The following is a 27,324-nucleotide window of genomic DNA, read 5'->3' as shown; positions in this document are numbered from 1 at the left end:
GGGTCTCACGGCACTGGCAGACCAGACTTGGGGCTCAGGACGTTCTCAGCCCACTCTGGCCCCCTCAGCAGGGCGGAGGAGTGCAGGGGAGCCAAGCAGCATGCACACAGACCAGGTGCGTTTGTTTCTTTATTTAAAAAAATTATCTGGGGGCGTGGTCTGAGGAGGACACCCACCCCCCCATGGCTTTGGGGAGGAGGCAGGTTCCAGGAGTCACAGGGCAGAAACACGCAGGGGTTGGCGGAGGCATGGCCTGGGGCGGGGAGAGCATGTCCCCAGCACCCGAGGGGCTCCCGCGGCACCTGGCAGGTTGGGGCAATGGTATGTACAGGCGAGCAATGCCCCTGGACCCAGTGGGGCCGGCTGGGGCCCCATCCTGCAGCAGAGGAGCTCTGGGGCACAGGGTCTGGGTCCCGCCCGGGGCACATTCCAGGGAGGCTGGACAGAGGTGGCCCTGGGCTGTGCCCATCAGGTGGATGAGGATGGGAGCCGCAAACTACTGAACACCTGGGCCAGGGCTCGGCCAGCAGGGGCCACCTACCCTGAAGCCTCTCGGAACTCAGGCCAGCTCCAGGCAGTGGCGTTGCCCTGCAGGCTGGGGTCAGGTGGCCCCGGGCGTGTGACAGGTGGGGCCCCAGTGTCCCATGGAACACAGAGGAACAAAACGAATGCCAGGTCTGGAACCCGTGGCTCTAGGAGTGGCGCCACCCAGGCCAGCCCCCAGCAGGGAAACAGGAATTGCAGATGCATTGTAATGTGCAGTGAAGGGAATCGTGGGCAAGGCCCGCCGCACACCGCGGTCAGGCGACTTGGGCAGGTGCCCTGAGCTGCAGGCCCGTGGGGCCTGGCCCAGGCCGGCCCTGTCCCCAGTCCTGAGGGATTGTCTCCACAGGGCCTGGCCACCGGCCCCGCCGCCTCCCCAGCTGCCCTGAACCAGCAGCTGCACTCACTGTGGTGAATACAGGGAATCCCCTTCCTGATGCTGAGAAAGGTGGCGTGGCGTGGACAGTGGCTGGGGGGACACGGGGTCCTGCCCCACGCAGGGCGGCCCAGCAGCGGCTGAGGGCCTGGGGCCGAGGCTGTCCCCATGGAGGCAGGGCCGCGTGGGCGGCCTAGGTGTAGAAGATGACCTCGGGGATCTGGCCGTCCTCCACGGACGTCCCGTTGTTGTTCCCGGCCGCGTAGCAGAAGGTGAAGCAGGTCTTGGCGCCCGTGGTGGGCGACTCGTGTGTCACCTTGCGCAGGCCTTTGGTGCCATAGTGGGAGTCCGGGCCCTGTGGGGGGTGGGGGTACACTGAGCTCAAGGACCACCCGGCTGGGATGCCCCAGATGTGGACAGGGCGAGGCCCCAACTAGGCCAGGGTGGCCACCTCTGGAGGGTGTCTGCTGTGCCCCGAGGCCTTGGGACGGGCCCCGGCCCCACCCCGCGGCGCACCTTGAGTGTGGCGCAGGCCGTGTAGTTGACGTTGGGCAGCACTTCCACCGGCTCCTTGAACATGACGCGGAAGGTGCTGGCCGAGCCGTCGCAGCTGAAGCCCGTGTCGTTCTGGCCCAGGACAGTGTTGCTGTCCGTGTGGATGATCTGGCGGGAGCGGGAGGCTCAGGCCTAGGACCGCCGGCAGGGACCCCACAAGGCCCAGCCCACCTGCCTGGGGTGGGCAGTGAAGGGACCAGGGCTGGGGGTCTGCTGGGGTTCCATGGAGGATGGGGGAGCACATGGCAGGGACTGGGGCCTGGAGGCTGTGGGGTGAGGCCTGGGGCTGGTACCTGGATGTTCACTTGGTAGTCGGTAGGCCCATGGATGGATCCGTACAGCCCAAATCCCACCACAAAGATGCGCTTGTTGACTGAGAACCTGTGTGGCAGACGTCAAGAGACCATGGGGACGTCTAGGGAGAGCCCCGGGGGAGCTGGTGCCAGCCCACCACCGCACCCCCATCATCCTTGAGTCCTCCCCCCCATGCCCAGCCTCCCCCCCAATGCCAGGCCCCATCATCCCCGAGTCCTCCCCCCCACGCCCAGCCTCCCCCCAATGCCAGGCCCCATCATCCCCGAGTCCTCCCACCCACCCCCACGCCCAGCCTCCCCCCAATGCCAGGCCCCATCATCCCTGAGTCCTCCCACACTGGACTCCGAGTCCCACCTGATTCGGTCGCTGGTCCCGCTGTAGCCCCAGCGACTCTCCACTTGCTGGAAGCGGTTGATGCTGCACTCCTTCCCACGCAGGCAGCAGCGGGGCCGGTCGATGAACTCCACTCGCGGCTTAGGGTTGACGGTGAAGTGCAGGAAGAGGCTGACCACCTCGCGGTCCACCAAAATGCCTGACTGTGCAGGGCCTGCGGCACAGGGAGGGTGTGTCGGGGAGGGCCGGGCTGCCCCCCAGACCCCAAATGCCCAGGAGGACACGAGCCTTCCCCCTAAGATGTCCGTGTCCGACTTTCAAGGTGCAGGGACCCAGGCAGCCCCCCTGGGGAAACTGCGGCCAGCCGTGGCCCCCGCTGAGTCCTCCCAGGCTTTTGGGGGTGGGCTCCGCTACCTGTTTTCTAAGGGCCGTCAGCCAGGAGGGGTGCTGTGCCTCTGCACTCGGCCTGCACCTCCCAGGCCACAGCCCCAGCTTCTAGAATGGCCCAGGGGGTCCTCTCCACGGTGGGCCTGAGCACCCACCTCCCAAAGCATGCACACTCCAGGGGCAACAGCTAGCTCACCCCAGGCAGATGCCGGGAGCCAGGCTCTTAATCCTGGTGCAGAAATGTGACAGGTGGAGGGGCTCTGGGCAGGGCGGGGCACAACAGGGATCCACCATCCACCCCAGGAGTGCCGGGACACAGCAGCCACCCTCTGCTCTAATCACAGCGGCCCCGGTGCTGCCCGCCTAAGATAACCATAATCAAGCCCAGCGGGCTCAATTCTGCATTGCTCACTGCGAGCCAGCCCAGTGCAGACGCCGGTTCAGTGACGTCAGAAACGATGATGGCTGCAGTGAATTAGGAATGCTTTTTTTTTTTTTTTTTTGAGACTAAGTTTTGCTCTTGTAGCCCAGGCTGCAGTACAGCGGCTCCATCTCTGCTCCTCACAACCTCTGCCTCCTGGGCTCAGCCTCCTGAGTAGCTGGGACTACAGGCACCCACCACCACACCCGGCTCATGTTTCTATTTTTAGTAGAGACCGGGTTTCTCCATGTTGGTCAGGCTGATCTTGAACTCCTGACCTCAGGTGAACCACCCGCCTCAGCCTCCCAAATTGCTGGGATACGTCAGCCACCGTGCCTGGTCTTTTTTTTTTTGGGGACCTAATTTCGCTCTTGTTGCCCAAGCTGGAGCGCAGTGGTGCAATCTCTGCTCACTGCAACATCCAAATCCATCTCCTGGGTTCAAACAATTCTCCTGCCTCAGCCTCCCACGTAGCTGGAATCACAGGCATGCACCACTCTTCCCGGCTGATTTTGTATTTTACATGACTCTCCACACTCGCCTTCAAAGAGCTCTCACAGTCTGGGCTGCAGGGAGGTCTTTTTTTTTTAAAGACAGAATCTTGCTCTGTTGCCAGGCTAGAGTGCAGTGGCGTGATCTCTGTTCACCTACCTCCCGGCAGAGGCCTAACCCTCCCGAATAGCTGGGATTACGGGCATTCGCCACCACACCTGGCTAATTTTGTATTTGTATTTTTAGTAGAGATGGGGTTTCTCCATGTTGGCCAGGCTCATCTCAAACTCCCGACCTCAGGTGATCTGTCCACCTCAGCCTCCCAAAGTGCTGGGATTATAGGCATGAGCCACTGTGCCCAGCTGATTTTGTGTTTTTAGTAGAGCTGGGGTTTCACCATGTTGGTCAGGCTGGTCTCGAACTCCTGACCTCAGGTGCTTCCCCCACCTCAGCCTCCCAAAATGCTGGGATTACAGGTGTGAGTGAGCACACCAGCCAACGACTGTAGTTTTCAAAAGGATGTATCTGGCCAGGAGTGGTCGCTTACGCCTGTAATCCCAGCACTTGAGGAGGGTGAGGTGGGAGGATGGCTGGAGCCCAGTTCATGACCAGCCCAGGCAACAGAGCAAGACACTGTCCCTACAAAAATACAAACATAAGCCTGGAGTGGTGGCACCTGTAGTCCCTGCCAGGGTCTGAAGCAGGAGGGTCACCTGCACCCAGGAGGACGAGGCTGCAGTGAGCTGTGACTGCACCACTGCCCTCCAGCCTGGGCGACAGAGCGAGACCCTGTTGCTACATCTGGTGACCTGTGGTCGGGAGAGCAGGGGCCGTGTGGACCTCGGAAAGGACGGACAGTGAGTGCATCAGCCACAGGACTGTCTCCCAGCCCCTTCTGGAACCTTCCAGGCCTGTTTTCCTCCAGAGCTGGATGGCCCCAGGAAGGGAACAGCCACAAGAGGGCAGCAGCCATCGTTAGGGCTGCCCCTCCTGTCACTCCGGAGCCCAGGCCCTGCAGCAGGGGACCTTGAGGCGCACCCATGGGCACACAGCAGCTGCCCCAGCCATGCCGGAGCCTTCATGGGCTCATCTCGGACACTGGCACCTGAACCAGCAGGTAACACGAGCTGGGGAGTCCCTTCCCTCCTGGGCAGAAGCCACCAAAACACAGCTGGAGGGACACGGGAGGCAGGGGGTTGGCAGTACACACGGCAGGGACACAGCCGGGCTGGAGCTGACAGATGGCCCTGTGGTGGACGCCCGCACAGGCCCGGTTTCTTCCCATCTCTATACTCTCGGGCATCTGCCAGGTTTTCTGCAGTCAACTCGGAGGCTGCTCTCCTGGGCACCAAGGAGCCCGTCTGTGTTCCCAGCAGGCCACCAGATGTCACTGCTGTCCCACACCCGCCCGTGGGCCCCTGCGCTGTTACCTGCAGCAAACTCCTCGATGGTCATCAGTGGGAAGCGGATGAGGCCCAGAGCCTTGCCCAGAACCTTCCGCCGGTTCTCAGGCGTCACCTGCAGCTGCTGCCGCTGACACTCAGCCTCAGACCAGCGGACAACGGCGTTGAACAGCCGCACTTCACGGATGCCCAGCGTGTCGCGCTCCAGGACGGCCACTAGCGTGTCTGCAGGGTGGGGAAGGGGCTGCGTGAACAGGACACCCGCGTGCCCACCCTGCAGGAAGCAGGGAGACTAACAAGAACCAGCAGTTACAGCTGCACCGGCCACTGCGGCCCGTGGCTCAAACCCGGCCCTGTGCTTGTATGTGTAAATAAAGCTTTATCGACACACGACCGCACCCCTTCATTTTCCTAGGTTGTGGTGGTTTTTAAGCCCCAAGGGCAGAGTTGAGTAGCTTTGACGAAAGCTGTTCAGCAACAAAGTCAAAACCATGGACCATCAGAGGACGAGATGGTCACCACGAGCTGGGATGGTGGCATCTGGTCTGTGGCCTTCCAGCCAAGCCCTCCTGCCAAGGCCCCAGACTCCCCTATGGCTGTGCTGGCCCTGAGCTCCCCGCCCCGCTACAAGTGGTGAGGCCCCAGGGACCCCCAGGCCGAAAGCTCCCACTGTCAATCCCCGGACCCTCCCACCCAGGCCCAGCTGGGATCCCCACACCCAGGCTCGGGGCCCTCACCCAGGTCGATGTCAGTGAAGCCCTCCGCAGTGATGGCGTCCGCAGTGTTTTTGTCGATGTTTTCCAGGCACAGGCTGGCCAGCTGTGGCTCATCGAACAGTCTCGCCTGGCAGGAGACATCGAGTGGGGGGTTGGGGCGCATCAACACCCAGCCCGCGGCAGATCCCCCATGCGTAGCTGGTTCCAACACAGCCCTGACCGTCACACCTTCCTGAGCGTGGCCAGGAGCCACCCATGGCTCAGCCACCAGGCTGGCCCTGCTGTGGGCCCAGGTCCCCTGTGACCGCTGACTGGGGTGGGGAGAGTCCAGGAGTTCCCTCTCAGGACCTCAGAGGTCAAGGAAGGAAGAAACAGACACCCAGGTCCCTGCTGCTTCAGGCAAAAGGGACGCTGTGGCTGCACTTGGGGGAGCAGCAGGCCCAGAACCCCGAGTGACAGGAGGAGGTGAGGTGGCTGGGGTCAACCCGGTAATGCTCCCAGACTATAAGATGACTCCTGACAGGTGATGAAGCTGGACGTCACCTGTGCCCTAGGGAAACGGAGGCTGCGTTGAGGAAGGCGTTGTAAGGGCCTGTGCCAGCAGGGCCCTGGACCAGCCTTTCTGAAGGCCTCATCCTGAAGACGTCTCTCAAGTGGGCTAGAGGTGGTTTTAGGGGCAGGGAGGCAGAGGTGGCCATGACATGGACCCTGGGGCCTGAGCTGCAGCCTCCTCTCAGGTCAGGCGGGGACCTGTATGGCAAGGTGACTACAGATGACCCCAACAAGAAACCCCTCCCTCTGGGGGTCCGGGATATCCTGCACCTGACCTGCCGGGATGGAGAGGGAGAAGGTTCCTGGTTCCTTCGAGGGTGCTGGACCCCCAAAGCCCATCGAAGGACTGGCACCACTGTACCCCTGGGTGCCCCCAACCCCCGATCAGGAGCTCAGGGCTCCCACGGGCTGCCCAGCTGTCCTGGCCCCACGCCCTCCTCTCAGCATCCCTGGCTGGCACGACCTCCCCAGACCCCATGACCTCCCCAGACTGCAGAGCCCAACTGGGGTCCCCTGAGACTCCCGGCCATACTCTGTCTACCTGACACTTCCTCAGAGAAGGAAAATTCCTTTTTTTTTTTTTTTAATAATTTTACTTTTTTTTTAGCCGGACGTGGTGGCAGGCGCCTGTAATCCCAGCTACTCAGGAAGCTGAGGCAGGAGAATCGCTTGAACCCTGGAGGCGGAGGTTGCAGTGAGCCGAGATGGTGCCATTGCACTCCAGCCTGGGCAGTAAGAGAAACTCCGTCTCAAAAAAAAAAAAAATTATTTTACCTTTTGTTAGAGACAGCATCTCACTCTCTCACCAGGCTGGAAAGCGGTGGTGTGATCTCTGCTCACTGAAGCCTCAACCCCCTGGGCTCAGGCAATCCCCCTGCATCAGTCCCCCAAGTAGCTGGGATTACAGGCACGCACCACGATGCTGGCTAATTTATTATTATTTTATTTATTTTTTTTTTTTGAGACGGAGTTTCGCTCTTGTTGCCCAGGCTGGAGTGCAATGGCACAATCTCGGCTCACTGCAACCTCCGCCTCCTGGGTTCAGGCAATTCTCCTGCCTCAGCCTCCTGAGTAGCTGGGATTACAGGCACGCGCCACCATGCCCAGCTAATGTTTTGTATTTTTAGTAGAGATGGGGTTTCACCATGTTGACCAGGATGGTCTCGATCTCTTGACCTCATGATCCACCCGCCTCGGCCTCCCAAAGTGCTAGGATTACAGGCTTGAGCCACCGTGCCCGGCCTATTATTATTTTTTTTTAAGTAGAGACAGGGTTTCACCAAGTTGGCCAGGCTGGTCTTGAACGCCTGACCTCTGACGATCTGCCTGCTTCAGCCTCCCAAAGTGCTGAGATTACAGGCATGAACCACCAATAGCCTAAGTGCCCTGCCAATAATAAAAGTATCACAGAAAAGTCCAAAACACATTTTCTTAGGACAGAGTCTCAGTCACCCAGGCTGGAGTACAGTGGTGAACTTTCAGCTCACTGAAACCTCCACTTCCTAGGTTCAAGCGATTCTCCTGCCTCAGCCTCCCAAGTAGCTGGGATTACAGGTGTCTACCACTATGCCCAGCTGCTTTTTGTACTTTTAGTAAAGATGGGGTTTCACCATGTTGGCCAGGCTGGTCTCCAACTCCTGATCTTGTGATTCACCCACTTCCGCCTCCCAGGTTCAAGCAATTTTCTTGCTTCAGCCTCACTAGTAGCTGGGAATTCAGGCACCCTCCACCATGCCCGGCTAAATTTTGTGTTTTTAGTAAAGAAAGGATTTCGCTACATTAGCCAGGCTGGTCTCGAACTCTGTGACCTCAGGTGATCTGCCCTCCCAATGTGCTGGGATTACAGGCGTGAGGCACCGCACCCAGCCCAAACATTTTACTACCGCGCAGGATCCGGCGGCTTCCTGGACCCGCCCCAGACCCGCCCCCAGCCTTGTCCCCGCCCCAGGCCCCACCTCCAGCTTGGGCCTGTCCCCACCCCCAGCCCTGGCACCACCCATCCCCGCCTCTGGCCTTGCCCCGCCCCCAGCCTTGTCCCCACCCCAGGCCCCACCTCCAGCCTGGACCTGTCCCCAGCCTGGCTCCACCCCCAGCCCTGGCCCCACCCCTCCCCACCTCTGGCCTAGCCCCACACAGGCCCCACCCCCAGCATTGTCCCCGCCCCAGGTCCCACCTCCAGCCTGGGCCTGGCCCCAGCCTGGCTCCACCCCCAGCCCTGGCCCCACCTCTCCCCGCCTCTCGCCTGGCCGGGCCCCGCCCCCAGCCTGGCCTGGCCCCGCCCCACCTCGTGCCCGGCCCCGCCCCCGGCCCCACGCACCTGCGTGAGCAGCATGAAGGCGTTGTCTGCTCGCAGGTTCTTTTTCAGGAACTCCACGCAGTGGGCCTCGAGCGCCGGCACCGCGTACTTCTTGGCGGTGTATAGCGTGGTCATCACCGTCTCCGGGCCGATCTGTACCTCGTCCGAGTAGAGAAACCTGCAGTGACAACGCAGGGGCCATGGGATGGGACCGCCATGACCGGCCCCAGGGGAGAGCATCAGGAGACCTCTCAGACCATCAGCCCCGGCCGGCCGCCTGTCCCTGAGCCGGCAGGGTCCAAACACCCCACGTCAGCTACCCCAAGGAACCTTCCAGAATTAGCCCGTCGGTTGACCTCTGACCTTGGGACACGACTTGGCAATGCGGTCACCCATGAAAACGAGCAAGAGGCTGAACCCCGTCTACAGCACACACACCTGGAAGCGTCTACACTACCGGCCTTGTCCTGCCGGGAATGCCCCAGGAAAAGCTATTAGGGGCTGGGTGTCTCCTCCTTGGACACCTTTTCCATGAGAAACTCTTGGTTCCACACCTCGGGCTCCACCAAAAACCTCAACCACTTCTGGGTGGGTCACAGAACCCAACACGCCAGCTAGGATCGTGGATAATCGTGGATGTTTTTACCACCTGCCACCGAGTGGTCCACACCATACTGAATACGGATCAGAAGTTGGGCTGATCAAAAATAGAAGCACAGGCCAGGCGCCGTGACTCACGCCTGTAATCCCAACACTTTGGGGGGCAGAGGTGGGCGGATCACAAGGTCAAGAGATCAAGTCCATCCTGGCCAACATGGTGAAACCCCGTCTCTACTAAAAATACAAAAAAAAAAAAATTAGCCGGGCGTGGTGGTGTGTGCTTCCAGTCCCAGCTACTCGGGAGGCTAACGCAGGAGAATTGCTTGAAACTGGAAAACCGAAGTTGCAGTGAGTTGGAACCGTGCCACTGCACTCCAGCCTGGTGACAAAGCAAGACTCTGCCTCAAAAAAATAAAAATAAAATAGAAGCACAGGCCAGGTTCAATGGCTCACCCCTGTAATCCCAGCACTTTGGGAGGCCGAGGTGGGTGGATCACGAGGTCAAGAGATAAAGTCCATCTTGGCCAACATGGTTAAACCCCGTCTCTACTAAAAAAAATACAAAAATTAGGCCGGGCGTGGTGGCTCAAGCCTGTAATCCCAGCACTTTGGGAGGCCGAGGCGGGTGGATCACGAGGTCAAGAGATCGAGACCATCCTGGTCAACATGATGAAACCCCGTCTCTACTAAAAATACAAAAAATTAGCTGGGCATGGTGGCACGTGCCTGTAATCCCAGCTACTTAGGAGGCTGAGGCAGGAGAATTGCCTGAACCCAGGAGGCGGAGGTTGCGGTGAGCCGAGATCGCGCCATTGCACTCCAGCCTGGGTAACAAGAGCGAAACTCCTCCTCAAAAAAAAAAAAAAAAAAAAAAAAAAAAAAAAAAAATACAAAAATTAGCTGGGCATGGTGGTGCGTGCCTGTAGTCCCAGCTACTACTCGGGAGGCTCAGTCAGAATTGCCTGAACCTGGGAGGTGGAGGTTGTAGTGAGCTGAGATCGCGCCGCTGCACTCCAGCCTGGCGCCTGGTGACAGAGCGAGACTCTGTCTCAAAAATATATATATATATATAGGCCGGACGCGCTGGCTCAAGCCTGTAATCCCAGCACTTTGGGAGGCCGAGGCGGGTGGATCATGAGGTCAAGAGATCGAAACCATCCTGGTCAACATGGTGAAACCCCGTCTCTACTAAAAATACTACAAATCAGCTGGGCATGGTGGTGTGTGCCTGTAATCCCAGCTACTCAGGAGGCTGAGGCAGGAGAATTGCCTGAACCCAGGAGGCGGAGGTTGCGGTGAGCCGAGATCGCGCCATTGCACTCCAGCCTGGGAAACAAGAGCGAAACTCCGTCTCAAAAAAAAAAATATATATATATATATATTATATATACATAAATTATATATATAATATATAAATTATATAAATTATATATATAAATTATATGTATAATATATATAATTATATATTATATATAAATTATATATATAATATATACATTATATAAATATATATAATTTATATATATTATACATAAATTTGTATTATAAATATATATTATGTATATTATATATTATATAATGTATTATATATAATATATATTATATATTATATATAAATTATATATATTATATATAATATAAATTTATATTATATGTATAATATATATTACATATAAATTATATATTATATATATTATATATAATATATATATATAATATATATATATTATATATATTATATATATAATATAATATATTATATATATAATTAGCCCGGCATGGTGGTGAGCACCTATAATCCCAGCTACTCGGGAGGCTGAGGCAGCAGAATCGCTTGAACCTGGGAGGTGGAGGCTGCAGTGAGCCGAGATCACGCAACTCACTGCACTGCAGCCTGGCGAGACTCTGTCTCCATAAAAAAAAAAAAAAGAAAGAAAAAAAAAGAGTTGAAGTAAGGTGAGAACTGGATCCGGCGGTGAGACAGAAATGAGGAAGCTGAAAAGGCCAGCGCCCAGGCTCTTCCCCAGATGAAACCGTGGCTCTCCTCACGCGCTCTGCAGAGAGTCTGAGGGGCGCCTTCTGTGCTGGGGTGTATTTCTCAAGTTTTCTGTTTGTAACAGGGCAGAGGTTTCACCCAGGGCAGTCCTAACCCCCCAAGTGGACACTAGGTGATGTCCGGGGACGTCTGTGGCTGCCAGGACTGGGGGTGCTCCCGGCCCGGAGCGGGTACAGGCCAGGAATGCTGCTCAGCACCCTGCAATGCCCAGGACAGCCCACCCCAGAGAGCCATCCAGTCCCAGTGTCCACAGGGCCGAGAGAAGATCTCCAGTGATTTATGTGCAGAAAAAATTCAAGCCTGCTCCCTGCTCACACCAGACACCACGATAAACTCCCGATGGTGTGGACACGTAAACCAGGGGACCCCGCTCCTGCGACTCACCTCCTCTCTCTCTCCCCACTCAGGGTGTGGATTTCAATGTGTGCAGCCTCCTGGGACCTCAGCAGGGCAGAGGATCATGGGAGGCAGAATCTCTTGGGGGTTTGTGGAAGCCCTAACCCACTGGGGGGTCTCATATGTGGGACATGTGGGACAGTCTGGCCCCCCGAGGACACTGGGCAATGTCTGGGGACATCTGTGGTTGTCATAACTCGGGGAGCTCCTGGCATGGAGTGGGTGGGGGCCAGAAACGCTGCTGCTCAGTGCCCACGACGGCCCACTCTGGAGAACGAACAGACCCCAAGCATCAACAGTGCCCAGGAGGGAACCCTGAAATGTGACAGTGGATACTCATGGGGACGCCGGCTTAGCCGTGTTACCCAGGCTGGTCTTGAACTGCTGGGCTCAAGCAATCCTCCCTCCTTTCGTCTCCCGAAGTGCTGGAATGATGGGCGTGAGCCACCACACCTTGCGAGACTTTTAGTGCTTTGGGTCCAGAGCCAGGAGCAGGACTGCTGGTTCCATGGAGATTCTGTGCTGAGCCTTTTGAGGAGCTGCCAGACTCCCTTCCACAGCGGTTACACCCCAACCGGGACCAGCTCCCATCTCCCCACGGCCTCACCAACACCTCTTATGTATGTTACAGAGACCTGGTCTCGCCCCATCACCCAGAATGTAGCGCAGTGGCATGATGACCGTTCACTGCAGCCTCAAGCTCCCAGGCTCAAGTGATCCTCCTCCCTCAGCCTCCCAAGCAGCTGGGACTACAGGTGTGTGCAAACACGCTTGGCTAATTTTTTTTTATTAACATTTAATAGAGATGGGGCCAGGTACGGTGGTTCATGCCTGTAATCCCAGTACTTTGGAGGCTGAGGCGGGTGGAGGTCGGGAGTTCAAGACCAGCCTGACCAACATGGTAAAACACCGTCTCTACTAAAAATACAAAAATGGGCCAATCGTGGTGATACATGTCTGTAATCCCAGCTACTCAGGAGGCTGAGGCAGGAGAATCGCTTGAACCCGGGAGGTGGAGGTTGCGGTGAGCCGAGATCGAGCCACTGCACTCCGGCCTGGGTGACAGAGGAGACTCCATGTCAATAAAATAAAATAATAAACTACATCAGGTACCTCTGGAAGCCCTCGCGGCGCATGAACGTCCTAGAATTCCCCAGTGACCCAGGGCTCTGAGCAGCTGTCAGCTAGGGTCTCCGTTCTCTGAGGTCCCTCCCAGGGCTCGCTCCCCGGCAGGAAGCGTCCGGAAGACTTACTTGAGCAGGGCGAGGAAGGCAGCAGGTTCCACGTCAGGCAGCTCTATCTCCGTGGATGTTGTGGCCATTCCCCCGTTGAACATGGCATCAAAGACGGCGCTGCCCACGGCCAGCACAAACCTGGCGTGAAAGAGAGGAGCTCCTGGTTAACCCCATGGCTGCCACCCGACGGCGGGGAAGGCCTGGCCGCTGTCCTGGGTGACCGCCCCAGCAGGGCTTCCCGCCAAGCCCTGGCAGGCGTGTGCCAGGGCCCCCAATGTCAGAGGTTTCTGGGAGGGGCCTGAGACAGCAGGAGGGTAACGCAGATGGACTCGGAAGGCCAGGTGGGGCTGGGGCCATGCCCTGGGATTCACAGGGCCTCACATTCTGCCAGCCCCCACCATCCTCTGTCCTTCAAGGCATCAGGCACACACTCATTCACTAATTCCCACATGCATGCATGCATTCATTCATATTCATTCATTCATCCACATGCATTCACTGACTCATTCATCCCATGGGCATGCACGCACTCTCCCATTTACTTACTCTCATTCATTCATCGAACACACTCATTCATTCCTACAGGTAAATGTATCCACTCATTCCCACAGGCACTCAGCACTCATTCATTCACTCACTCACGCGCTCATCCACTCTCCATCGCTTTCCTGCTCACACGCTCCCTCGCCGGCACATGCTCCCCCAGGGAGTGAGCTGCGGGCACAGGGCCTGGCCTCCCTGACGGAGGCAGACAAGGACCGAGTGGCCGCACAGCCCTCCGTGAGCAAGGGAAGAGAGAGAGGAGTGTGGTCCTGCTAGGAACACAAGACCCAGGAAGCCTTGTGGGGCCACCTGAGCCGGCCACGCCTGTGGGGAAGGGCATGGAGGCCCAGGGAACAGCAGGCGCGTGGGAGGTAGCAGGACGGCCCCAGCTGAGAAAGCGGGAGCTCTGCCAGGTGTGGAGCGCAGGCTGCCTGCGGGGCCCTCACAGCGCCTCAGATTATCAGTATCCCAACAGGCCAGAGGGCGCGGTGGGTACAGAGAGGCTGCTGGTGCCTCCCGGGCCTCCGCCAGAGCTGGCTATGAACCCACGTTTAGCCAGGCTTGCATGGGGCGGGGAGGACTCCATGGCTCCCAGGCTCAGGACGTCACCCTGTGCTGTCCATGTTTGGTCCCCAGGGCCTGCCCCACGATGGCCTCCCAGGGGGCTGAGACCACACACAGTGTGGGGGGGTCATGGACACTTGGTGGGAGCACAGTCACGCAGTTGGGGAGAGCCCAGACACTTGGGGGGGTTCATAGACACTCGACTGGGGGGGTTCACAGATACTCGGCGGGTGGGGTCCCAGACACGCGGGGGTGGGGGGTTCCTAGACACTGGGCCTGCACACGGCACAGCACCTGCCCCAGACGTTGGGGTCCACGCGTCACCTCTTCCCCACCTGTCCCATCCAGGGCTGCAGGTGATCCCACGCAAACAGGGCCTGCTTCTCACGCCCACACAACCCCACTCCAGGCCTGGCTGGGAAAGCCCCCGCCTCCCAGGGAGAAGCTCCTCCCACCGCACATGCCCCGGGACCCCGCAGGCCCTCAGCCCATCTGGGGCAGCCCAGTGCTTGACTGTGCACAGTGGGGTCAGAAACCAAGGCAGTGGCTTCCACAGGATCCCCGACCACAGCGCCCACATCTGCCCCGAACTCAGAACTCGAGGGGTCTGTGCAGACACCGGGGAAGGCGCCAGGGAAAGCGGGCCCTAGCCAGTGGCTGTGGCCCTTGGCAGAAGAAACAGGCCGGGCACGGTGGCTCACGCCTGTCACCCCAGCATTTGGGAGGCCAAGGAAGGGAGGATCAATGGAGCCCAGGAGTTTGAGACCAGCCAGGGCAACAAAGCAAGACCCCATCTCTACAAAATTGAAAATCAGCCAGGCATGGTGGTGAGCAACTGTACTTCCAGCTACGTGGGAGGCTGAGGCAGGAGGACTGCTTGAGCCCAGAAAGTCAAGGCTTCAGTGAGCCAAGATAATGCCACTGCACTCCAGCCTGAGGGACAGAGTAAGACCCTGTCAGGGGGGAAAAAAAAAAAAAAAAAAAAAAAGTCCAGGCACGGTGGCTCACGCCTGTAATCCCAGCACTTTGGGAGGCTGAGGCAGGCGGATCACCTGAGGTCTGGAGTTCGAGACCAGCCTGGCCAACAGGGTGAAGACCCGTCTCTACTAAAAACACAAAAATCAGCCCTATAATCCCAGCTATTCGGGAGGCCAAGGCAGGAGAATCGCTTGAACCTGGGAGGCAGAGGTTGCAGTGAGCTGATACCACACCACTGCACTCCAGCCTGGATGACAGAGCCAGACTCCACCTCAAAAAAAAAAAAAAAAAGAAAAACAGAGCGGACAGCTGTACAGAGACACACACGGGGACTGGACAGTACGGCCAGAGGCCAAGGACATCAGGAGCCCCCAGAAGCTGGGAGGGGCAGGAGGATCCTCCCTTGAGGCTCCAGAGGGAGCACCACCCTGGGACGCCTTGACCCCCGCTCCTGGGCTCCCAGACTGGCAGAGGATGAACCCACTGAGCTTGACCCCCAGTGTGTGGGCGTTGTGACTGCCGCCCACCCATCTGCCCTCCTAGCTGTGTCCTTGGGTGGGGTGGGGACCAGCCCTCGGGGCCCTGCGCCGCCATCACCCACACCCAATTCCCTCCCACGCGACGTTCCAGAAATAGAGTGCCTGTGCGTGGGTCTTCTCTTTCTTAATTTAAAAACGCATCTTGGTCTCCTGTGGGGAGAACCTTTGACAAGGATTCAAAAAGCAGAAAGGAGGTGCTGCAGGGGGCATGGCGTGAGCCGTCTGTGCACAGACTGGAATCACAGCCCCCACCCCGACACGGGCGATCCCCAGGCAGGCGGACGCCTCCAACACCGAGTCCCTCCTGGAGACCCCCACCTCCGCACAGGCTTTCAGGATCCGACCCCTGGGCACCAATACTGCCTCCTCTGCCCACGTTGAGCCCCCAGTCCCACTCCTGGCTGGCCCCCCTTCACCTGTCTGTAATCCCTTGTTCCCCGTGTAAAAGAATCGAGAACATTCAGCCACACAAAAAATACCCACAACTGCTCACAGCAGCACCATTCCCAACTCTGGGGTGAAACAGCCAGCATCGATCGGCAGACACGGCGTGGCCAACCGCACCCCGGACCACCACCCAGCCACAACAGGCGTGAGGCTGGCGCAGTACATGGCAGGACGCACCTTGAAGACGTCGCGCTCAACCAGAGAAACCTGACACAGAAGGGCAAAGCCTGTGTGATCCACTCCCTGGAGGTCCCTAAGTCCTCAGATTCACAGAGACAGAAGGCGGGGTAGAGGCCGGGCGCGGTGCCTCACACCTGTAATCCCAGCACTTTGGGAGGCCAAGGCGGGCAGATCATCTGAGGTCAGAAGTTCGAGACCAGCCTGGCCAACACGGTGAAACCCCGTCTCTACTAAAAATACAAAAATTAGCCGACATGGTGGTGGGCACCTGAAATCCCAGCTACTCAGAGGCGGAGGCAAGAGAATTGCTTGAACCCGGGAGGTGGAGGTTGCAGTGAGCCGAGATCACGCCACTGCACTCCAGCTTGGGCAACAGAGCGAGATGCTGTCTCGAAAACAAACAAACAAACAAACTATGCAATGGAACCTCCATGAAAAGCTCTAACCACAGGGCTCAGAGCTTCCAAGGTGGTCTCCTCCACGGGCTGGGAGGGTGGCCCAGCCCCAGCCCACAGAACACAGGTTCCAGTGCTCCAGTACCCTGTGAACTACACCCCATGAACCCCTTTATCTGGCTGCAAGATGGCCTTTTTTTCCTCAGATGGTGTCTGGCTCTGTCGCCCAGGCTGGAGTGCAATGGTGCGATCCCAGCTCACTGCAACCTCCACCTCCTGGCTTCAAGCAATTCTCCTGCCTCAGCCTCCCAAGTAGCTGGGGTTACAGGCGCCCACTATCATGTCCAGCTAATTTTTGTATATTTTTAGTAGAGACAGGGTCTTACCATGTTGGCCAGGCTGGTCTCGAACTCCTGACCTCAGGTGATCTGCCCGCCTTGGCCTCCCAAAGTGCTGGGATTACAGGTGTGAGCCACCGCACCTGGCCCAGGTGTCCTTTATTAAATCTTCCATGTATTTTAATTTCATTTTTATTTTGTACAGATGTGGTCTCATTCTGTCACCCAAGCCAGAGCGCGGTCACGCCACCATGGCTCAGGGCAGCCTCAAGCCCCGGGGCTCCAGCCGTTCCCCGCCTCAGCCTCCTAGTAAACTGAGAACACACGTATACACCAAAATGCCCGGCTAATTTTTAAATTTTTTGTACAGATGGGGTCTCGATATGTTGCCCAGACTGTCCACAAACCCCTGGGCTCCAGACATCCCCCCAGTTCAGCCTACCCAGGGCGTTACGGGCAAACTGGAAACTGTTTCTTGAAGTCCTGTGAGCCGTTACAGCTCATTACCACACACGGGGGGCTGTGGGGCTCCTGATGTTAGTCAGAGAGAGGTGTGGGCCCCTGGGGCCTTGTCCCTGTGACAGGCATCTGAAGGGAGGGACACGGGGCTTGGCCGGTAACAGTAGGGTCTGTGCCGGGTCCGGGTGTGGAGTAGGAGGGATCCCAGCTGGTATCCACAGAATGAGGAAACCACTTAGTGTGGAAACCCACACACTTGGTTCTAGAAGTACTGTGAGGAATAAAAACAGATTTTCCTTTACGTGCAAACAGAAACCACGAGAGAGCCAGCGGGGCTACCCCACATCAGCAGAAACGCACCACTTTGGGAGGCCAAGGCGGGAGGGTCCCCCGAGTCCAGGAGCTGAAGACCAGTCTGGGCAACGTGCCGAGACTACGCCCTGCCTTGTTTTCTACAAAAAGCTTAAAAATTAGCCATGTCGAGGCTGGCCACGGTGGCTCACGCTTGTCATCCCAGAACTTTGGGAGGCTGAGGCAGGATCTCCTGAGGTCAGGAGTTCGAGACCAGCCTGGCCAACATGGTAAAACCCATCTCTACTAAAAATACGAAAATTAAGCCGGGCGCGGTGGCTCAAGCCTGTAATCCCAGCACTTTGGGAGGCTGAGGCGGGTGGATCACGAGGTCGAGAGATCGAGACCATCCTGGTCAACATGGTGAAACCCCATCTCTACTAAAGATACAAAAAATTAGCTGGGCATGGTGGCACGTGCCTGTAATCCCAGCTACTCAGGAGGCTGAGGCAGGAGAATTGCCTGAGCCCAGGAGGCGGAGGTTGCGGTGAGCCGAGGCCGAGATCGCGCCATTGCACTCCAGCCTGGGTAACAAGAGCGAAACTCCATCTCAAAAAAAAAAAAAAAAATACAAAAATTAGCGGGGCATGGTGGTGCGCGCCTGTATTCCCAGCTACTCGGGAGGCTGAGGCAGGAGAATCGCTTGAACCCGGGTGGCGTATGTTGCAGTGAACCGAGATTGTGTCACTGCACTCAGCCTGGTACCTGGCAACAGAGCAAGACTCTGTCTCAAAAAAAAAAAAAAATTAAGGCCGGGCGCGGTGGCTCAAGCCTGTAATCCCAGCACTTTGGGAGGCCGAGGCGGGTGGATCACGAGGTCGACAGATCGAGACCATCCTGGTCAACATGGTGAAACCCCGTCTCTACTAAAAATACAAAAAATTAGCTGGGCATGGTGGCGCGTGCCTGTAATCCCAGCTACTCAGGAGGCTGAGGCAGGAGAATTGCCTGAACCCAGGAGACGGAGGTTGCGGTGAGCCGAGATCGTGCCATTGCACTCCAGCCTGGGTAACAAGAGCGGAACTCCGTCTCAAAAAAAAAAAAAAATTAACCAAACGTAGTGGTGCCCACCTTAGTCCCAGGTACTCAGGAGGCTGAGGTGGGAGGATCACTGGAGCCCAGGGAATCAAAGACACAGTGAGCTGTGATCACACCACTGCACCCCAGCCTGGGTGACAGGGTGAGACCCTGTCTCAAAAAAGAAAATGTGAAATATCAGGGTCACTCCTTCCACTCCAAGGCGTTTATCCAAGAGAGAGGGACTCTATGGCCTCATGCAGCCTCGTGCAGGAATGCTCAGAGCGGCCTGACTCACAGTAGCTCAGAACTGGAAAACCCCCAGATCCGCCAGGGAGTGCCTAAACAAAGCGAACTCCACACATTCCATGGAATTTGGCTGTCAAAAGAATTCCTTTAGGCCAGACGTGGTGGCTCATGCCTGTAATCCTAGCACTTTGGGAGGCTGAGGCGGGAGGATCATGTAAACCCAGCATTTTGAGGCTGCAATCAGCTATGATCATACCACGGCACTCCAGCCTGGGCAACAATGTGAGACCCTGTCTCCTAAAAATAAATAAAATAGGCCAGGCACAGTGGCTCACTCCCATAATTCCAACACTTTGGAAGGCCGAGGTGGGCGAATCACAAGGTCAAGAGTTCAAGACCAGCCTGGCCAACATGGTGAAACCCCATCTCTACTAAAAATACAAAAACATTAGCTGGGTGCGGTGGTGGGTGCCTGTAATCTCAACTACTTCGGAGGCTGAAACAGGAACATCTCTTGAACCCGAGAGGTGGAGGTTGCAGTGAGCGGAGATCACACCACTGCACTCCAGCCTGGGCAACAAGGTGAGACTTCGTTTCAAAAATAAACAAAATAGTAGGCCGGGCGCGGTGGCTCAAGCCTGTAATCCCAGTACTTTGGGAGGCCGAGGCGGGTGGATTACAAGGTCAAGAGATCGAGACCAACCTGGTCAACATGGTGAAACCCCGTCTCTACTAAAAATACAAAAAATTAGCTGGGCATGGTGGCACGTGACTGTAATCCCAGCTACTCGGGAGGCTGAGGCAGGAGAATTGCCTGAACCCAGGAGGCGGAGGTTGCGGTGAGGCGAGATCGCGCCATTGCACTCCAGCCTGGGTAACAAGAGCGAAACTCCGTCTCAAAAAAATAAAAAATAAAAATAAAAATAATTAAAAAAATAAAACACAGAATATAAGTTCCACAAAGGAGATGTTTTTCTGTCACGTTCATCTCCTGTAGCCAGCACTCTATTTCAGCGAGTGTCTGTAGGGTGGACAGATGGGTGGATGGGTGACTGATTCTTCAAAAGAGAATGTGTGAGACCAGCTGAGAAAGCATTTTTTTTTTTTTTTTTTTTTGAAACAGAGTTTTGCTCTTTTTGCCCAGGCTGGAGTGCAGTGGTGTGATCTTGGCTCACTGCAATCTCCACCTCCCGGTTCAAGAGATACTCCTGCCTCAGCCTCCTGAGTAGCTGGGATTACAGGCACCTGCCACCATGCCTGGCTAATTTTGTATTTTTAGTAGGGACGGGGTTTCTCCACATTGGTCAGGCTGGTCTCAAACTCCCGACCTCAGGTGATCCGCCCGCCTCAGCCTCCTGAGGTGCTAGGATTACAGACGTGAGCCACCACGCCTGTTCCACTTCTAGGCTTCTATACGTTGCTGACAATTCAATCATAGAATGAATAAAGATATTTTAGGCCAGGCACGGTAGCTCATGCCTATAATCCCAACACTTTGGGAGGCTGAAGTAGGCAGATTGCCCGAGCTCAGAAGTTTACCACTACCCTGGGCAACGTGACAGAAATACCATCTCTACTAAAACTATAGCCAGGGGTGGTGGTGGGCGTCTGTTTCTCACCTACTTGGGAGATTGAGGCACCGGAATCACTTGAATCTAGGAGGCAGAGGTCACAGTGAGTGGAGATCTCAACACTGCACTCCAGCCTGGGCAACAGAGCAAGACTCAAAAAAACAAAACAAAACAAAACAAAAAAAACAGGCCAGGCACGGTGGCTCACACCTAAGCACTTTGGAGGCCAAAGTGGGTGGATCACCTGAGGTTGGGAGTTCAAGACCAGCCTGACCAACATGGTGAAACCTCGTCTTTAAAAAATAAAAATAAAATTTAAAAAAAAATTTTTTTTTTTGAGACGGAGTTTCGCTCTTGTTACCCAGGCTGGAGTGCAATGGCGTGATCTCGGCTCACCGCAACCTCCGCCTGCTGGGTTCAGGCAATTCTCCTGCCTCAGCCTCCCGAGTAGCTGGGATTACGGGCACGTGCCACCATGCCCAGCTAATTTTTTGTATTTACAGTAGAGATGGGGTTTCACCATGATGACCAGGATGGTCTCGATCTCTTGACCTCGTGATCCACCCGCCTCGGCCTCCCAAAGTGCTGGGATTACAGGCTTGAGCCACCGCGCCCGGCCAAAAAAAAATTTTTTTTAAAAAGGAAATTTATATACTAATTTTATGGGACTAGCGGATGTGTACATCTACAGAAGTGTTACCCTGAAGACCGTCAGTGCTTTGAGCCCCATGAGGAAACAGACACTTAATTCCCGCAGGCCATTCAACTCACAATCACCCAGTGCCCGCCGCGTGCCAGGCTCCAGAGCAAGGCTTTGGGGCGCTGAGATGGGAGGGGCGCGCACACAGGACTGGGAACAGCCAGAGGCCGCGTGCAACCCCAGCCTCCTCCCCAGCACAAACGCCAACCACTCTGCTCCTGACCTAGACACTGCAGCCACCGCTGACGCTGCTCCCAGCCTCCTCTCTGCCACATCTCAGCTCACCCTGCACCCAAAATCCAGAGCCACTCTGTGTCCCAGCCAGAGACCACGCCCAAGCCCAGGCCACCTGCTCTCCTCCCAGCCTGCCCAGCCCCAGCCCCTCCCTGCTCCTCAGTAAAGTCCAGACTTTATCCCGTCACCCACAGTTCTTCCCGGTGTCCCCGCCAAGCACCTTTTTTTGTTTTTTGAGATGGAGTCTTGCCTTGTTGCCCAGGCTGGAGTGCAGGGGCGCGATCTCAGCTCACGGCAACCTCCGCCTCCCAGATTCAAGCAATTCTCCTGCCTCAGCCTCTGAGTAGCTGGGATTATAGGTGTACACCACCACACCCAGCTAATGGTTTTTTTTTGTTTTTCTTCCCCCCCCCCCCAAGACGGGGTTTCACCATGTTGGCCAGGATGGTCTCGATCTCTTGACCTTGTGATCTACCCGCCTGATCCTCCCAAGGTGCCGGGATTCCAGGCCTGAGCCACCACATCCAGCCTCAACTGCTGTTTTCCATCTGCTGTTTGGACTGGGGCTATCAGCCCCGCATGAGGTCTGTTTGTTCCCACAGCCCTGGGGGCAGACGTGTCTGAGTGACCCCATTTCACAGGCATGGAAACTGAGGCACAGGGAGCTTAGGACACACTGCTCTGCTTGAACTCTGCATGCCCACGTGCTATGAACACATCCAAACCAGTACCTGTCCATCCCAAGCCTGTCCTGGCTTGTGATGCTCCAGCCGGAAGTCTGGGCACCCCCTCCGCAGCCCCCCATGCCCTCACCGGCCAAGCCGCCTCCTTTCCCGGCCACAGGGACTTGCCTCCTCCAAAGAGGACCAGAATCCTCTACCCCTACTTTCTGCCATCCCCACTGAGCCCCTCTCAATACCCCCACCCAACATCCCCCCCACCCCCCCATCTCCTGCCTGGACGCCACAGCTGCTGCTCCCCAGCCTCGCTCCTGGGCCCTCCCCAGCTCGTTCCATGCTCAAAGTGGATCTGGTCAGGCTGGGCCGCAGGGCCTCCCTCACTCCTGCTCCGGCCTTGCTGTGGCTCCCACCTGCCCAGCTCCTCTGGGCTCTGGGCCTTCCATCCCTGAGCCTGCGGCGCTGCTGTCCCCAACAGCATCATTTGCTCAGGGGATCGTTCGGGACCAGGTCAGTGGCCCTCACTCCATTTTCAGTCCCCCCACCCTCTTGAAATGCTAAGGACACACAGATGACCTTTGAACAAGGTGCGTTTGAACTGCACGGGTCCACGCAGACATGAAAGTTTTCGATACAGGCTGCCCCGAGGGTGCCAGCCTCTCCTGCCCCCCCTTCCCCCTCTGCCACCCCCAACAAGAGACCCACCCACCTCCTCCTCAGCCCTCGCGTGAACGCAATCACAGAGGCCTACATGATGACCACGTCCACTGTTCAGTGAAGAACAAACAGATTTTACCCCCACTTTTTTTTTTGAGACAGTCTCACACTGTCGCCCAGGCTGGAGTGCCATGGTGCGAAACCGACTCACTGCAACCTCCGCCTCCCACGTTCACGTGATTCTCCCACCTCCCACGTAGCTGGGATTACAGGCACGGGCCACCACATCCAGCTAATTTTTGTATTTTTAATAGAGACGGGGGTTTCACCATGTTGGCCACACTGGTCTCGAACTCCTGACCTCGTGATCTGCCTGCCTAAGCCTCCCAAAGTGCTGGGATTACAGGCATGAGCTACTGTACCCAGCTTGTCCTTTTTCTGCTATTTGAGACAGAGTCACCTGTAATCCAAGCACTTTGGAGGCCAAGGTGAGCTGATCACCTGAGGTGAGGAGTTCAAGACCAGCCTGACCAACATGGTGAAACCCCGTCTTTAAAAAAAAAAAAAAAAAGCCGGGCGCGGTGGCTCAAGCCTGTAATCTCAGCACTTTGGGAGGCCGAGGCGGGTGGATCACAAGGTCGAGAGATCGAGACCAACCTGGTCAACATGGTGAAACCCTGTCTCTACTAAAAATACTAAAAATTAGCTGGGCATGGTGGCACGTGCCTGTAATCCCAGCTACTCAGGAGGCTGAGGCAGGAGAATTGCCTGAACCCAGGAGGCGGAGGTTGCGGTGAGCCGAGATCGCGCCATTGCACTCCAGCCTGGGCAACAAGAGCGAAACTCCGTCTCAAAAAAAAAAAAAAAAAAAAAAAGAGGGCCAGGCGCGGTGGCTCCCGCCTGTAATCCCAGCACTTTGGGAGGCCGAGGCGGGTGGATCACGAGGTCAAGAGATCGAGACCATCCTGGTCAACAAGGTGAAACCCCGTCTCTACTAAAAATACAAAAATTAGCTGGGCATGGTGGCGCACACCTGTAGTCCCAGCTACTAGGGAGGCTGAGGCATGAGAATTGCCTGAACCCAGGAGGCGGAGGTTGCGGTGAGCCGAGATCGTGCCATTGCACTCCAGCCTGGGTAACAAGAGCGAAACTCTGTCTCAAAAAAAAAAAAGAAGAAGAGATGGAGTCTTGCTCTGTCTCCAACTGGAGTGCAGTGGCGTGATCTCGGCTCACTACAACCTCCGTCTCCCGGTTCAAATGATTCTCCTTCCTCAGCCTCCTGAGTAGCTGGAGTAACAGGCCTGCACCACCACGCCCGGCTAGTTTTTGCATTTCACTGGATACGGGGTTTCACCACGTTGGCCAGGCTGGTCTCGAACTCCTGACCTCAGGTGATCCGCCCGCCTCGGTCTCCCAAAGTGTTGGGATGACAGGCGTGAGCCCCGCGCCGGGCCCCTTACCCTTTCTGAGTCATCTTTTCCGGTCCCCAGCTTCCGTTATTGTGGGAACCACGGCATGGGTGTGACCGGCTGCGTGTCCTCACCAGGCCTCCCGTCGGAGAGAAGCCATTCCTAGTCAGTTCCTGAGAGTTGAAAGCTGTTCTCGGATTTAGCCCGAGCAAGGGTCCTCACCCCTAACCCCACATGTGGAGGGTCCGCTGTTCTAGGCCCGCCCGCCTGACTTCACCGCCTTCTCCCGCTGGGCCTTGCTACCCTCTCCTGAGCCTGAGGGGGGCTGACCCCTCACCCACTTCTCTCCGGGGGGCCTCATCCTGCCTCCATCCTCCCCACTCTGCCTCCAGCCAGTGCCTTCTCCAGTGTCATCAGGCACACATCCCAAAGCCAGCCAGGGCCGGGGAGCGGGGGGGGCTGCACCTGCCCCTCACACAGGAAGCCTGGGGTTCCCCACCGGCAGCGACCCACCCCTCCCCCAGAGCACCGTGACCACCCAGGGGGAGGGAGCACACCCATCACCCCCGACCTCCGAGCTAGGGGGAGAGGCCCAGCACCTAAGGACAACAGAGACAGGGATGGCGCGACCCTCCGGGGCAGGAACCTCTGCGAAGCACCACCCAGGGCAGGACCCCGCCAGAGGAGACCCAGCTGGTCATCAACACCCAGAAAGACGCCGGAAAAGGTTAGCACAGCCCCCCAGGTCAGAAGGGAGGGCAGGACCCCCCCCTCCCGCAGGCCCCACAGCAAAAACCCAGCCCCTGCCCCCAACCGAGAACAAGGTAAGAAGGACCGGGGAGTTGGGGGCACACTGGCAGAGACAGGGCCCGGACTGAACCAGCTTCTTCCCAGAAAAGAGGCCTGGGGCTGGGGAAGGAGGGGCCTGGAGCTGGAGGGGTCTCTGGGTTGGAAGGGCTCGGAGCTGGGAGTCTGGGGCACGGTCTAGGGCAGTGGCAGGGGGTCATGGGATGCGGCGCAGGAGATGGCGGGGCCCAGGGGAGGCAGAGTCCTGCAGGGTGCAGGGCCCGGAGCCTGGCGGTGGCAGAGCTGGAGGCGGGGTGGTCACTGAAGTAGGGTCTCTGGCGGAGGTGGGAAGCCGCAGCTGGAGGGGCTGTGGAGGGTGGTCCTGCAGGGTGGGGGAGGGGGTAGCCCTCAAGGGGAGCGGCATGGCTTGAGCGTCTCTGATTGAGATCATGAGCTGAGCTTGGGGGTCTCTGGTAGGGGTCGGGGGACCTGGAGCAACAGGAATGACACAGGGAGTGATGGAAGCCGGGAGTTTGGGGTCACAGGGGTGCAGATGGGAGTGGCAGGGCCCCTGGATAGTGGGGGAAGAGAGAGGGGTCTTGGGGGTCATGAGTGGGGGTGGAAGAGACAACAGGACCCTGGGTGGAGGCGTCCTGGAATTCAGGGGTCATGGATTGGGGGTTACCGACTGAGGTGGTGAGGAATGGGGATGGGGGTCTCGGTGAAAGTGGGGTCGAAGGGGCCACAGGAGTGGAGTGGAGGGGCGGTGAGCAGGGGTGACGCACCTGGGGAAGGAGGGTCCTGGAGGGTCCCAGGTACAGGGACAGAGGGGTCAGTGGTGGGGGTCCCAAGGGGAGAGGCTCGGCAGGCAGGGGTGCAGGGTCTGGGGATGGGGAGGTCCTGGGTGCAGGAAAGGAGTCACAACTTCCCACGGCCCCACAACAGGCATGTGAGGTCACGGATCCTGGGTACAGTGGGTTGGGGTCCTGGGGACGGAGGAGCAGATGGAGGTACACGTCCCAGGGGTGGCAGGTCCCAGGAGTCCCAGGGGTGGCAGGTGGAGTGCAGGGCCAGGCCATGGAGGGTACCCAGGGCTGCAGGCTGGGTGGAGTCCAGGGATGGAGGGGCCTGGGTGCAGCCAGGGGTTCACGCCAGAGGTGCAGGGGTCCGGGGATCTGGGGACAGAGGTGTCCAGGGAGCTGGGGTGCAGGGAGGGTGAGGGTCTCAGGGACGGAGGGGCCTGGGAGTGCAGGCGGGGGGTTCAGGGTCCTGAGAATTGGGTATTGGGGTCCTGGGGTGCAGACTAGGTGAGGTTCAAAGATGGACGGGCCCAGGGACCCAGGTGCAGGCTGAGGGTAGAGGGTCCCAGGAACGGAGGGTCCAGGAGTGTAGGTTGGGTGGGTCCAAGGCTGGAGGAAAGCAGGGGTCACAGGGGTGCAGGGCTGAGGATGCCGGGAACAGGCTGGGGGTGCAAGCCAGGGGTGGAGGATCCAGGGGGTCCTGGGGATGGAGAGGTGTGTTGGCCCAGGGTGATGGCCTGGTCTGGCGGGTCTGGGGACAGACAGGCGCAGAGCCCGGGGAACAGGCTGGGTGGAGTTGGGGGGATGGAGAATGAAGGGCCTGGGAAGCAGGCCAGGTTTGGGGCCTGAGGGTGCAGCAGTTCTGGGGTTGGAGAGGTGCAGGGTCCCAGAGTGCAGGGTCTGGGACGCGGGCCAGGTGGGGCCTGAGGGTGGAGGGACGCAGGGGTCCTGGGGACAGGAATGCAGGGTCTCAGGTGCAGGGCCCAGGGAGCAGGCCTGGTCGGGTTGGGTGCATAGGGGCGCAGGGTCTGGGGCGCAGGGTCTGGGGCGCGGGCCAGGTGGGGTCTGGGGCTGGAGGGGCGCAGGATTTGGGGTGCAGGGGTCCTGGGGACAGAGGAATGCAGGGTCTCAGGTGCAGGGAGCAGGCCAGCTCGGGTTGGGTGCACAGGGGCGCAGGGTCTGGGGCGCGGGCCAGGTGGGGCCTGGGGCTGGAGGGGCGCAGGGGTCCTGGGGGCAGGAACGCAGGGTCTCAGGGGCAGGGCCCAGGCAGCAGGCCGGGCGGGGCGCGGGGTCGGAGGGGCGCAGGGGCCCGGGAGCGGGCGGGGTCGGGGCGCCCACCTGTGCGCCGGGATGCGCTGCGAGCTGAGCCCCTTGCCCACCAGGAAGTGCACGTCGCACAGCACCTCGTTGTTGAAGAGGAAGGCGAAGCGCTCCTGCACGGTGGGCTTGGTGGCCTGCCAGTTGTACACGGGCTCGCGCTGCAGCGCCGCCGCCCCCGGGCCCGCCGCCTCCTCCCGCTCCGCGCCCGCGGCCTGCACGTCTGTCCCGGGGCCCGGCGGGGCGGGCGGGGCGGGCACGGCGGGGACGACGGCGGCGGCGGCGGCCGCGTTGCCGGGGGCCGGGGTGGCGGCGGCGGAGGCGGCGGCATTGGCGCTGGGCCCGGGGCCGCCCCCCGCGCCCGGGCCGACCCCGACCCCCGGCGGGCACGACGCGCGCCCGCCGCTCCCACCCGCCGCCATCTTGTCGCTGCGGCG

At 58.2% G+C, this 27,324-nt stretch overlaps 1 protein-coding gene across 2 annotated transcripts; it reads right to left on the bottom strand.

Annotated features, from left to right (window-relative positions):
* Positions 1-116: 116 nt before the first annotated feature.
* BTBD2 (BTB domain containing 2) lies at positions 117-27,324 on the bottom strand. 2 transcript variants are annotated; one of them, XM_074384843.1, is made up of 10 exons: positions 26,909-27,324; positions 12,695-12,814; positions 8,411-8,567; positions 6,690-6,818; positions 5,563-5,668; positions 4,853-5,050; positions 2,144-2,336; positions 1,768-1,855; positions 1,436-1,582; positions 117-1,274 (listed from the first exon to the last, which is right to left on the bottom strand). In XM_074384843.1, the coding sequence occupies exons 1-10, from the start codon at positions 27,307-27,309 to the stop codon at positions 1,113-1,115; spliced, it is 1,701 nt and encodes a 566-aa protein (XP_074240944.1). In that variant the 5' UTR covers positions 27,310-27,324; the 3' UTR covers positions 117-1,112. The 2 variants fall into 2 exon arrangements, with proteins under 2 accessions (XP_074240944.1, XP_039322480.1); XM_039466546.2 differs by lacking the exon at positions 6,690-6,818.

Source organism: Saimiri boliviensis, chromosome 14 (genome assembly GCF_048565385.1).
Source record: "Saimiri boliviensis isolate mSaiBol1 chromosome 14, mSaiBol1.pri, whole genome shotgun sequence".
Lineage (NCBI taxonomy): Eukaryota > Metazoa > Chordata > Mammalia > Primates > Cebidae > Saimiri > Saimiri boliviensis.
This window is presented reverse-complemented; position numbering and strand designations above follow the sequence as displayed.

Coding starts and splice junctions, on each gene's coding strand:
- BTBD2 (XM_074384843.1), bottom strand. CDS start 27,309: ATGGCGGCGGGTGGGAGCGGCGGGCGCGCGTCGTGCCCGCCGGGGGTC. Junction 12,815..26,908: donor CAGCGCATCCCGGCGCACAG/GTGGGCGCCCCG, acceptor CTTTCACGCCAG/GTTTGTGCTGGCCGTGGGCA. Junction 6,819..8,410: donor CCTTCATGCTGCTCACGCAG/GTGCGTGGGGCC, acceptor CTTACTGCCCAG/GCTGGAGTGCAATGGCACCA.